Source organism: Tribolium madens, unplaced genomic scaffold (genome assembly GCF_015345945.1).
Source record: "Tribolium madens isolate multiple individuals breed KSU strain unplaced genomic scaffold, Tmad_KSU_1.1 Scaffold_91;HRSCAF=231;Tcas5.2_LG7, whole genome shotgun sequence".
Taxonomy (NCBI): Eukaryota; Metazoa; Arthropoda; class Insecta; order Coleoptera; family Tenebrionidae; genus Tribolium; species Tribolium madens.
The window spans coordinates 888,229-900,272 of NW_025401063.1; the positions used below are offsets into that span (position 1 = coordinate 888,229).

General features: G+C 36.3%; 2 protein-coding genes across 2 annotated transcripts in view; one reads left to right on the forward strand and one right to left on the reverse strand.

The window, feature by feature from the left end:
* Positions 1–1,577, forward strand: part of LOC123011206 (neuronal acetylcholine receptor subunit alpha-5-like) — a 7,552-nt gene extending 5,975 nt beyond the window's left edge. Inside the window, exons 2-6 of the mRNA XM_044408552.1 lie at positions 120–322; positions 370–871; positions 922–1,074; positions 1,132–1,310; positions 1,354–1,577. Of these exons, the coding sequence (XP_044264487.1) occupies positions 120–322; positions 370–871; positions 922–1,074; positions 1,132–1,310; positions 1,354–1,509 (1,193 nt within the window). The 3' untranslated portion in view covers positions 1,510–1,577. The remainder of the gene's footprint in view (positions 1–119; positions 323–369; positions 872–921; positions 1,075–1,131; positions 1,311–1,353) is intronic.
* A 2,290-nt stretch (positions 1,578–3,867) lies between these two features.
* The window catches only part of LOC123011703 (zinc finger protein 609-like), a 62,637-nt gene continuing 54,460 nt past the window's right edge, over positions 3,868–12,044 (reverse strand). The window contains exons 9-11 of the mRNA XM_044409287.1: positions 11,573–12,041; positions 9,503–11,140; positions 3,868–4,701 (exon numbers count right to left, since the gene is read on the reverse strand). Coding sequence (XP_044265222.1) covers positions 4,637–4,701; positions 9,503–11,140; positions 11,573–12,041 — 2,172 coding nt within the window. The 3' untranslated portion in view covers positions 3,868–4,636. The remainder of the gene's footprint in view (positions 4,702–9,502; positions 11,141–11,572; positions 12,042–12,044) is intronic.

Here is a 12,044-nt window from a genome sequence, read left to right on the forward strand (position 1 = left end):
ACTGAAACTATAGTTTCCTGAGCAACATTTCCTGCGAACTGAGACTCTAGTTTCCTGAGCTAAATTTCCTGCGCACTGAAACTATAGTTTCCTGAGCAAAATTTCCTGCGAAATTTCAGCGTCTGGTGACGACTGCATTTCCGACAAATCCCAACTGGCCCACATCCGTCTCCGCAAAGCCCTCTTATGTGACTACGACCGCAACCTGCGCCCCGTCCTCGCCTACAAAGACCCCGTCCGTGTCTTCATCCGCATGGTCCTCAAATACTACAACTACGACATCCACGACAACAGCTTCACCATCGACAGCTGGTTCGCCATGGTAAACCCCAACAGCAACCCCAAACCCCCCTCACCCCCCTGTTGCAGTCATGGGTCGACCAGCACCTCAAATGGGCCCCCGACGACTACGACGCCCTCACCACCCTCCACCTCGCCGACGCCGACATCTGGGTCCCCGACCTCTCCGTCTACAACCGCCGCGAGCAGTCGGGGAATCCCGCAGTCTTCGACCAAGCCACCTGTCTCGTCTCCCATCTGGGACAAGTCTCCTGTGTGCCCCCCGTGCACCATACCAGCATTTGTGTCGCCGATTTGACCAAATACCCATTCGACACCCATAATTGTACCATCAGGTTCGGGTCATGGGTGCACAGTGGCGAGGAATTGGACATACAAGTCGCCAAAAATGGGATTAATACCGAGGATTTGGTCCCGAATGGGGAGTGGGAATTGGAGGAAACTAGGATTGTTAAACATCCCGGGATTTTTAAATGTTGCCCCAATAACACCTACCCTTCCATTAATTTCAGTTTCAGGATACGGAGACAAGCGGGGGCGCACGCCGCGAGTGTCATTCTCCCGGCTATTGGTAGTAGAAAAAATTAAATATGCGACTCGTGCCCAAAAACTATTTTTTAGCACTAATAATCCTAACTTTTGCTTCTCTCTGGTTATCACCCCAAAATAACCAAAGACTCGTCCTGTGTTACATTAATTTAGTTAATGAGTTTCTCTACGTGCAGTATATTTCATGGATGGTACCAATGTCAGGCGATAAAATTCCCCTAATTCGTAATATAACCACAAAATCCCCAGATTTAATACAAAAAAATAATACCAAAATTTCAGTTTTATTCGCCCGTGATTCTCTCCTGTTATCAGCCTTCGCAGTGGTGTTTAGTTTGATGGTGAAAAACATGGCGGAGCGTGACAACAAGATGGCGCCGGCATGGGTGTCCAAAATTGTGTGTGTTTTCGTGGCTTTTAAACCGGGACAAGTCATTTTCCTCGACGAAACTTCGTTTAAAGTATGAGAAAGTTGGGAAAATCCCCGAATAATTAGTTTTGCAGGCGTTGGGTAATGAGGAAGATGGCGCTGCTATTCTTCCACAAGATGGCGGCCAGAAGACGAGCGAATGGCGGATTTTGGGGCAGATTTTGGACCGAATCTTCTTTCTCATCTATTTGGTCGTTTATTTAGTCATGATTATCGGGTTCACCCCCTAGAATTTATTTTTTTGACAACATATGTAACAGTTTTGTACATTTATCAAATAAATAGGCAATAAAAAGTTTTGGTTCATTTATTTTTATTAAACAATAGTCTAAAAAACTAAATTACCAACTTAAAGGCAAAGTAACACCAAGTTTCAGTTTTAATCGCTTGTGACTCTCTTTTGTTACCATCATGGCGGAGTAAAAATACAGTGTTGTGTATTTTCGAGTGCCAAATAGATTTTTAGTAGTGCTAACCACACAAAATCCCCGAATGAATTTCGAAGGCAATGGCGGCGCAAATGTCAGATTTCGTATTAGCAGAAAATTGGTTATAAAAAACATTTATTTTTTGACAGCAGATGTAAACATTTTGTACATTTATCAAAAAATGTCCAAGAATAACAAAAGTTTTAGTTTGTAATTTCAAGTAAGAAAAAATATCAGAAAAATGGAAAAAATGTTATACGTCAAAGATTTTGACATATATTTTTTGACTTTTGAATTTTTTTATGTTTATTTAATGATACTGATGATCTTGTATTTTTTTTACAATTATTTAGTAAAAATACAGTGTTGTGTTTTTTCGAGTGCCTAATAGACACTGTGTAGGGCCAACCACCCAAATTCCCGAATGAGTTTCGCAAGCAACGGGAAAGATGGCGCTGCCATTGTTCCCCAAAATGGCGGCGCGAATATCGGATTTAGAAGTAATAGAAGATTGGTTAAGAAAGACATTAATTTTTTGCCAACAGTTTTGTACAACATTTATCAAAAAAATATCCAAGAATAACAAAAGTTTTAATTTGTATTTCATGTAAGAAAGGATACCAAAAATATGGAAAAAATGTTTCAAAATGTGATCTGTCAAAAGATTTTGACATTTATTTTTTGACCTTTCGACATTTTTTTATGTTTAGTTAATGATACTGATGATCTTGTATTTGTTTTTTTATACAATTACTTAGTAAAAATACAGTGTTGTGTATTTTCGAGTGCCTAATAGACATTTTGTGGTACTAACCACACAAAATCCCCGAATGAGTTTCGCAGGCAATGGGGAAGATGGCACTGCCATTGTTCCCCAAGATGGCAGCCCGAATGTCGAATTTAGAATTAGTAGAAGAGTGATTATGAAAGACATTTATTTTTTTGCCAACAGATGTAACAGTTTTGTACAACATTTATCAAAAAATGTCCAAGAATAATAAAATTTTTAGTTTGTAATTTCAAGTAAGAAAAGATACCAGAAACATGGAAAAAATGTTAGGTATCTGTCAAAGATTTTGACATTTATATTTGACCTTTGACATTTTTTATGATACTGATGATCTTGTATTTGGTTTTTTTTTTCACAATTACTTAGTAAAAATACAGTGTTGTGTATTTTCGAGTGCCTAATAGACATTTAGTAGTGCTAACCACACAAAATCTCCGAATATATTTCGAAGGCAAAATGGCGGCGCAAATGTCGATTTAGAATTTGTAAAAGATTAGTTATAAGACATTTATTTTTTTGACAACAGATGTAACAGTTTTGTACAACATTTCTCAAAAAATGTCCAACAATAACAAAAGTAGTAGTTTATAATTTCAAGTAAAAAATATACCAAAAACACGAAAAAAATGTTATCTGTCAAAGATTTTGACATATATTTTTTGACCTTCGACATTTTTTATGTTCATTTAATGATACAATGATCTTTTTTTTGTTTTTTTTTTATTTAGTAAAAATACAGTGTTGTGCATTTTCGAGTGCCTAATAGATATTTAGTAGTACCAATTACACAAAATCCCCGAATGAGTTTGGCAGGCAATGGGGAAGATGGCGCTGCCATTTATCAAAAAATGTCCAAGAATAACAAAAGTTTTAGTTTGTAATTTCAAGTAAGAAAATGTGCCAGAAACAAGTCAAAATGTTATTTTGACATTTATTTTTTGACCTTTGACATTTTCTTAGTTAATGATACTGATGATCTTGTATTTGTTTTTTTTATATAATTACTTAGTAAAAATACAGTGTTGTGTATTTTGGAGTGCCTAATAGACCATTTAGTAGTGCTAATCACACAAAATTCTAGAATAACAAAAGTTTTAGTTTGTAATTTCAAGTAAGAAAAGGTGGAAAAAATGTTATCTGTCAAAGATTTTGACATTTTTTTTGACCTTTGACACTTTTTATGTTTATTTAATAATACTGATGATCTTGTATGTTTTTTCACAATTATTTAGTAAAAATACAGTGTTGTGTATTTTCGAGTGCCTAATAGACATTTAGTAGAGCTAACCACACAAAATCGTCGAATAAATTTCGCAGGCAGTTTTTCCCCAAGATGGCGGCGCAATGTCGGATTTAGAATCAGTAGAAGATTGGTTATGAAAGACATTTATTTTTTTGACAACAGATGTAACAGTTTTGTACAACATTTATCAAAAAAATGTCCAAGAATAACAAAAGTTTTAGTTTGTTTATTTTTATTAAGCAACTTTACATAAAGCCCCTCGTAGTCTGTACAATAGGTAATCTTCTCAAATGTTTGGTATCACAAAAGTCGCAGTTTTGGAATTATCACAGTGTAAGAAAATCCGAAAATGTTTTCTTGCACTTGAGTGTGATGAATTAGCAAAGCAACAAAAGGCTTCAAAACTTGTAATTTATACAATTTTATTATGTCATGGCTTATTTACAGAATATTACAAGATGTACAGACTCCAACTGTTTAAGTAAAAAAGGACAGTGTTTTAATTATACAAATATTCCAATAAAACTGGAATGGAACAAACAATGTAAAATAGTAAAAATAAAAAGTTATATATCTAACCGTATCAATTTTTTCTTTTTTTTTATATAATAATAATAATAAAGAAGACAGTTTTACATTAAAAAATACACAGTACTTTCTAATAAGTCAAATATCAGTCTACTACAAAGTATCAACTAATCTTTTATGACTTTAAAAGACATGAGACAATGTCTTTACACTATTTACAATCAATCAAATCATAATGTACAATACGTTTGCATTGCAAAACAGCTGTGGATCTAAATCAAGTCATCAGGTTACATCAGCAGTGCACACTATATAACAAGACACAACTATGGAATGCTTTAGTCACTACTTCTTTCGAGTTCGGGCACTCACTTGGTCGGATAAGGATTTATAACTGTCACTGCTGCTGCTTGCTGGCTCGCCAACACCGCCGCTGCAACAAAAAACATACATTTTACGCACCACCGACCACCAAAATCACAAAAGTGAGGTTAAATCACCATTTTGACACTGTTGTGTATTTTCGAGTGCCTAATAGACATTTAGTAGTGACATTGAGTACTACCAATCTCACAATATCCTCACAATTTCAAGTACCAGAAGTTTCTTTTTTACCTACTTTTAATGAAATTATTTAAATTACAATTTATGCTGCTTACCACATAAAAAAATACTAAAATAATCACGAGATGGATCGATATTATTTAATGATATTGATGATTTTGTATGTTTTTTACAATTATTTAGTTAAAAAACAATGTTGTGTATTTTCGAGTGCCTAAGAGATATTTAGTAGTGCCAACCACACACAATCCCCGAATGAGTTTGGCAGGCAATGGAGAAGATAGCGCTGCCATTTATCGAAAAATGTCCAAGAATAACAAAAGTTTTAGTTTGTAATTTCAAGTAAGATAAGATACCAGAAACATGGAACAAATGTTTAAAAAATGTTATCTGTCAAAGATTTTGACATTTTTTATGTTTATTTAATGGTACTGATGATTTTGTATGTTTTTTTACAATTATTTAGTAAAAATACAGTGTTGAGTATTTTCGAGTGCCTAATAGACATTTACTAGTGACATTGAGTACTACCAATCTCACAAAAAAATCATTTTGTAGAAAATAACCACGAAATGGGTAATAATATACCCAATGTCCTCACAATTTCAAGTACCAAAAATTTCTTTTTTACCTACTTTTAATGAATTATTTAAATTACAATTTATACTGCCAACCACATAAAAAAATTACTAAAATACTCACGAAATAGATCGATATTATTTAATGATATTGATGATTTTGTACGTTTTTTATTACAATTATTTAGTAAAAATAGTGTTGTGTATTTTCGAGTGCCTAATAGACATTTCGTAGTGACTACCAATCTCACAAAAAATCATTTGACTGTCGAAAATAACCACGAAATGGGTAATAATATACCCAATGTCCTCACAATTTCAAGTACCAAAAATTTCTTTTTCACCTACTTTTTAATGAAATTATTTAAATTACAATTTATACTGCCAACCACATAAAAAAATTACTAAAATAATCACGAAATGGATCGATATTATTTAATGATATTGATGATTTTGTATGTTTTTTTACAATTATTTAGTTAAAATACAATGTTGTGTATTTTCGAGTGCCTGAGAGATATTTAGTAGTACCAACCACACAAAATCCCCGAATGAGTTTGGCAGGCAATGGGGAAGATGGCGCTGCCACTTATCAAAAAATGTCCAAGAATAACAAAAGTTTTAGTTTGTAATTTCAAGTAAGATAAGATACCAGAAACATGGAAAAAAATGTTTAAAAAATGGTATCTGTCAAAGATTTTGACTTTTATTTTTTGGCCTTTGACATTTTTTATGTTTATTTAATGATACTGATGATTTTGTATGTTTTTTTTACAATTATTTAGTAAAAATACAGTGTTGTGTATTTTCGAGTCCCTAATAGACATTTAGTAGTGACATTGAGTACTACCAATCTCACAAAAAAATCATTTGAGTGTCTAAAATAACCACAAAATGGATAAAAAATTACCCAATGTCCTCACAAACGCAATTATCTACAATTTCAAGTACCAAAAATTTCTTTTTTACCTACTCTTAAAGAAATTATTTAAATTACAATTTATACTGCCAACCACATAAAAAATACTAAAATAATCACGAAATGGATTGATATTTACGTTTAAATTCATTGCGAAATAAGTGAGGTTAGAAATACCAATAGAAAAAAACTCGCACAGCCTCCTGTCTCAACTCAAAGCGTCACAAACCTAAAATAGCACAATCACAATACCTTTTTTACCTATTTTTCACAAAAGAACAATTAGTTCTGCCAACCACACAAAAAAAAATCATTAAACTCGGTAAAATACCCACGAAATGAGTAAAAATTTACATTTGAAACTTGTATTCGTCATAAACTAACTTCAGTTATTAGAATTCAATGAAATTTGCAACTCAAAGTCTTCACAAACAAAATATTGCTTTTTTATCTATTTTTAACAAAATTATTTGAAATTATCTGACAGCTGTCAAATTTTAATTAGTAACGCCAACCATACACACAAAAATAACTACTTTTAAGAAAGTTAATTGAAATTTTGTCACACCTGTCAAATCACAATTAGTAGTGCCAACCACACAAAAATCAGATAGCGTAGCTGTCAAAAATGTGAACAAATGTCAATGACAATTATCAAGGCCGAAAAAACTCTTCACAGACATTCTTAATTGCAATCAAATTTTAATTAGCGATTAATTAATTAATTAATTCAGATTTGGGGCATTTTGACGCCATGTCTGAGGGATTAAGGGATTGTATAATCGTACAGTTGCGAAATTAAAATTTCGGACAGTATTGTCATTTTCATAATGTAAACACTAAAACGACCTTTACATTACATTTTTTGACTTATTTAAATCAAAGCAATAATTTAATTACACTTAGTTCAATTAATACATTTCCTAAGACAATTTTAACAATAAAAAAATAAGTTTAATTGTCAAATGCCAGTCATGATGACAGTAGAAGGTAGTTTACAGTGAACTTTTTAAAGAGTCAGAAAAATACTGTCCGAAATTTTAATTCCGCAACTGTACAATTTTTTGTTGTTGTGTAAACAAGTGTAAAAGGTGCAAAAAATGGTGACGTGGCCAATGGTGAACAAAGGCCTTTTCACCGGAACTGTTACGAAATAGTTTTTGTGCCGTTTTTGAGGAAATTATTACAATAACGAGTCAAATTTAGCCAAGCTCTCGTACGAATCACTTGTCCGAATAAATTATTAATTTATTACTTATTATTTCGTGGTTTAGTGCGAAATCGTGTTGAAATGGGGGCTGTACACAAAGTGCGTGTATGTTGTGTATTTTCGAGTGTCTAATAGACATTTAGTAGTGCGCGATTTTTAAAATTTCGGCTTATTAGTGAGTGCCAATGGGGGAAATGGAGAAAACAAACGTGTTACAAGGATCCGGATTAAAGAGTAAGTCAACAATAACTATTAATTTGTTACGAAATTTTTACTTTTTAAATTTTATTTAATATTTTTAACTGAATTAGTGACACATTAAACTGATTTTGTGTTTCTTTATTTTCAGTAGGTCCGTGTAAGAAGCAGAGGCAAATTGCTACAAAGGGTAGTAGAAGAAGATGCCATAAAGGTTAGTGCCCTTTTTTCATTTTTTTGTTTATTGTAAAGTGAAGTGTGAGAATTTGTGATTTTTAAGTGCAACAGTAAGTATTTATTGAATTTCAGATTTTGAGTTTCAGATTTTCTAAAATTCTTTTTCAAACTTTTTAGATAGTCCAAACTTCTTTTTATAACAATTTTAACCGAGAATTTGGACTTTTTGTCCGTATGATCAGCAAAAACAAAACTAAGTACGAATTTAATTTTTTTCCAAATTAAATGGTTTATTTTTTGTTTGGTTTTAGAAATCCCAATGACCAGTGAGTGCGTGTTGTGTTTTTTCGAGTGATTAATAGACATTTAGTAGTGCGCGATTTTTAAAATTTCGTACAAATCACTTGTCCAAATAAACTATACTCGTTTTCATATTAATGTGCATCGAAGTAGTCGTTGAAAGGGATTATTTTAAGGTGGCAACCATGCAAAATTCAAACAATCCTAACCTCAACCTTCCTAAACATTATTTTTTCAATGAAATGTGTACCCCACGTAGCAAAAACATAATTAAAATGAACCACATAATTAACAAAGATTTTTGTCATTACTGATCGCTCTGAATGACATTTTAATGAATGAATAGTGAATTAGCCTTTAAATTAAAGATGCATTTAGACTTCTACAACCTACTTGATGCACACTAATATAAAAAAGAGTATATTACATATTTTGTGGTGTGTGTTGTGTATTTTCGAGTGCCTAATAGACATTTAGTAGTACGCAATTTTCAAAATTTTGAGTGAGTGCCAATGGAAGTAGATGAGACAATTGAGCTACAAGGACGCGGATTAAAGGATAAGTCAACAATACCTTTCAATTTTTTAGAAAAATCACATTTAAATTTTACTTTTCAACTGATTTAATAACACATTCAACTGACTTTGTGTTTCTTTATTTTCAGTAAGTCCGTTTAAAAAGCCGAGGGTAGCTTTAGAAGATGCCATAAAGGTTAGTGCATTTTTATTTTTTATTTTTTTGTTTACTGCAAAGTGAAGTGTGTGAATTTGTGATTTTTGAGTGCAATAGTAAGTCTTTATTAAATTATAAATAGAAATTATACAGGAAAAATTACAAGCAAGATAAGATATCAGGAACATGGAAAAAATGTTCTGTAAAAAATTTTGACATTTGACATTTTTTTATGTTTACGAATACCACTGATCTTGTATATGTATTTTTTATATTTAGTAAAACTACAGTGTTTCGTATTTTCGAGTGCCTAATAGACATTTAATGGCGCAAAAATTTAGTAAAACAACATTCTCGTGTATTTTTGAGTGCCTAATAGACATTTAATGACGCAAAAATTTAGTAAAACTACAGTGTTGTGTATTTTCGAGTGCCTAATAGACATTTAATAGCGCAAAAATTTAGTAAAACAACATTGTCGTGTATTTTTGAGTGCCTAATAGACATTTAATGACGCAAAAATTTAGTAAAACTACAGTGTTGTGTATTTTCGAGTGCCTAATAGACATTTAATGGCGCAAAAACCCCACTTTTGTTTGTTTTTCTGACTATTTACCTCCATATGGGGGCGGATACATGGGATACCCGAGCCCCACATGCGTATGATGATGCGTATGTACGTGTCTTTGTGGGGGCGGCGATCTGGAGTCTTTGCCGTCCCCCGGTGTTTGTTTCCCCGCTGGTGTCGTACTCGTCGTCGACGTGGGGGGCTGCGTCATTTGGGGCTGTGACACAGGAGCCGATTGACTCGTACTCGGACTCGAACTGGCAATTGAAGTCTTCGGTGTGGGACTTTTGATAGCCCTCTCTTGCAATTCGTGTATTTTGTGCGAGGAGTAGTACTGAGCATGATGTTGGAGCATATCGAGGGCTTTGGGGGGCGGAGCCCGAGATAAATCCTCGGGGGCATGATACCTCGGGATTTGGTGCAAATAGGGATTACCACTGTAGGGCCCCGGTACCATAATCCCCCGATACATGGGATGGTTGGGGTCAAAAGGGAGGGCCCCATAATGGGCCGATTGCATGTAACTGGGATGGATGTAAGCGTATTGGGAAGTGGGGGGCGGTGGGGGGCCCTGTGTCTCCATCGTGGGTTTCACCCCCTCTTGTTTCAAATCCTTGTCTTTTTTCTCCTCCGGTTTGGGGTCTTTATGTTTGAGACTGGGGCTAGGAGGCGGGGGTTGTTTAGTCGGTGTGGGGGTTTTGTGGGTGTAGAAACGACGTACGTCGTCATGTGGGGGCTGTTGTTGTCGGGGGTACATATAAGGGTTCATTTGGTTCTTGATTTCGATGCTTTCTTTGAGGATTTGGTGGTTTTCGTTTTGGTGTTTCTCCTTTGGTGGGGGCTCCGTTTTCACTTTAGGGACTTGAATGGGGTTAGGAATGGGGGCTGGGGGCTGTTTGATGGGTTGCTCAATAGGACTGGGGGTCTCTTTAATCCGTTCTTCTTTGATTTTGTCTTCTTGAACCATGGGGACGCCACCAAAATTCGGATCCATATTGTATGGGGGGTACCCTGGCATATAACCATATGGGTAGTAATGTTGTTGAGGTAAAATTTTTTGTTGGTAATCATTTCCTTCTTTCTTACCATCTTTATCGGGTTTTTCCCCCGTTTTCTCATCCTTCTTGCCTTCTTGGGGCACCAAATACTGGGGCTGTCCATAGAATGGATACATACCATATTGGGGCATGTGGGGCACCTGCCCCGACTCGCTCTTCTTATCCGCACTCTTACTCTTATCCCCCATGTCGCTCTCAACTGGGGGGGCCCCATCGTCGGAAATATCCGAATACGCGGGGCTCTGCACCTCATCCCTGGCTGTTTGCTCCACGCCGAAGACAGGTTGCTCGGTCTGGGGCGGATGGGGGCTCCCGGCGGGGCTCTTCCGATTCTTTTTCTTGAAACTTTGAGTCTTGTTATTTTGTTGTGCCTTTGACTTGTCTTCGGGCATGAGAGCGGCAGTGGGCTTCACTTTGAATTGCGTTATCTTGGGGGATTGGGGCGCATGGGGGGACATTGGAGGAGCAGTTTGGAGATTCTGTGGGGGAATTAGCAATGTTGGGGGCTGGGTGAACTGCTGCGGGGGCAAAGATGCGAAAGACTGCGGTTGAGCACTCGGGGGGTCAGTCTGGGGGCTAGCCGGCTCGGGGGGCACGGCACGCACACTGGAAGGCCCCAACGCCGGACCTGAAACCAAATTTGAGGTTAGAAATTTTGACTACGTTTACACACAATTTGAATTGAATTCATTGAAACGAAATTCAGTCCCTTGCAAGGTAATTAACTATCAATTTTGTTTATTTACGTGCAATTTTATGATACTATCTAATCGCAATTATCATTTTCTTATCACGATTGATTTTTTTTTAATAATTATTTGAAATGTTGTATAAACGTTGTTAAATGACATTTCGACAACTGTCAAAAATTTGAGGTTAGGTTTTTTTGTGCGGTTTTTGGGGCTCAAGGGGGCGAATATGCACCTGCTTATGATACTATCTAGTGGCAATTATCGTATTCTTGTTAGGATTGATTTTTTTTTAACAATTATTTGACAACTGTCAAAAATTTGAGGTTAGTTTTTTATGCGATTGTGGGGCTCAGGGGGTGGATATGCACCTGCTGCTGGTGTTTTGTTGGCGAAGACCCCGACGGGGAACTCCTCGGTGGGTGTGTATCGCAAGACTCCTGGTTTGACCACACTTTTCTCGATTTGAACCGTGGGTGAGCCTGCGCCCCCCAGATCGCTCGTTGCTGGTGACGGGGGTGTGCTCCTCGGCGTGGCTGGTTGACTAGACACCTCCAGCCCCCTTAAAATCATCGGTAATTCCTCCTTTTTGGGCGTAAGGGGGCTGTCTTGTCCCTTTTCCGGCGATTTGACCGGAGTGGCGGGACTCGGGGCCTCGATATTCGACTCGTCGTTCTCCGACATGGAAGTGACCTCCTTGGTGTCCTCGTCGTCGGCAGACCCATGGGCATGGGACTGATGGTACTTGAGCCCATTGATATGTTTGTACTTCTTGGAACAGTTGGGTTCGGGACACTCGAGGAGCACTGGCGACGGGGGCGGCGAGCCTGGAACGGGTGGCGG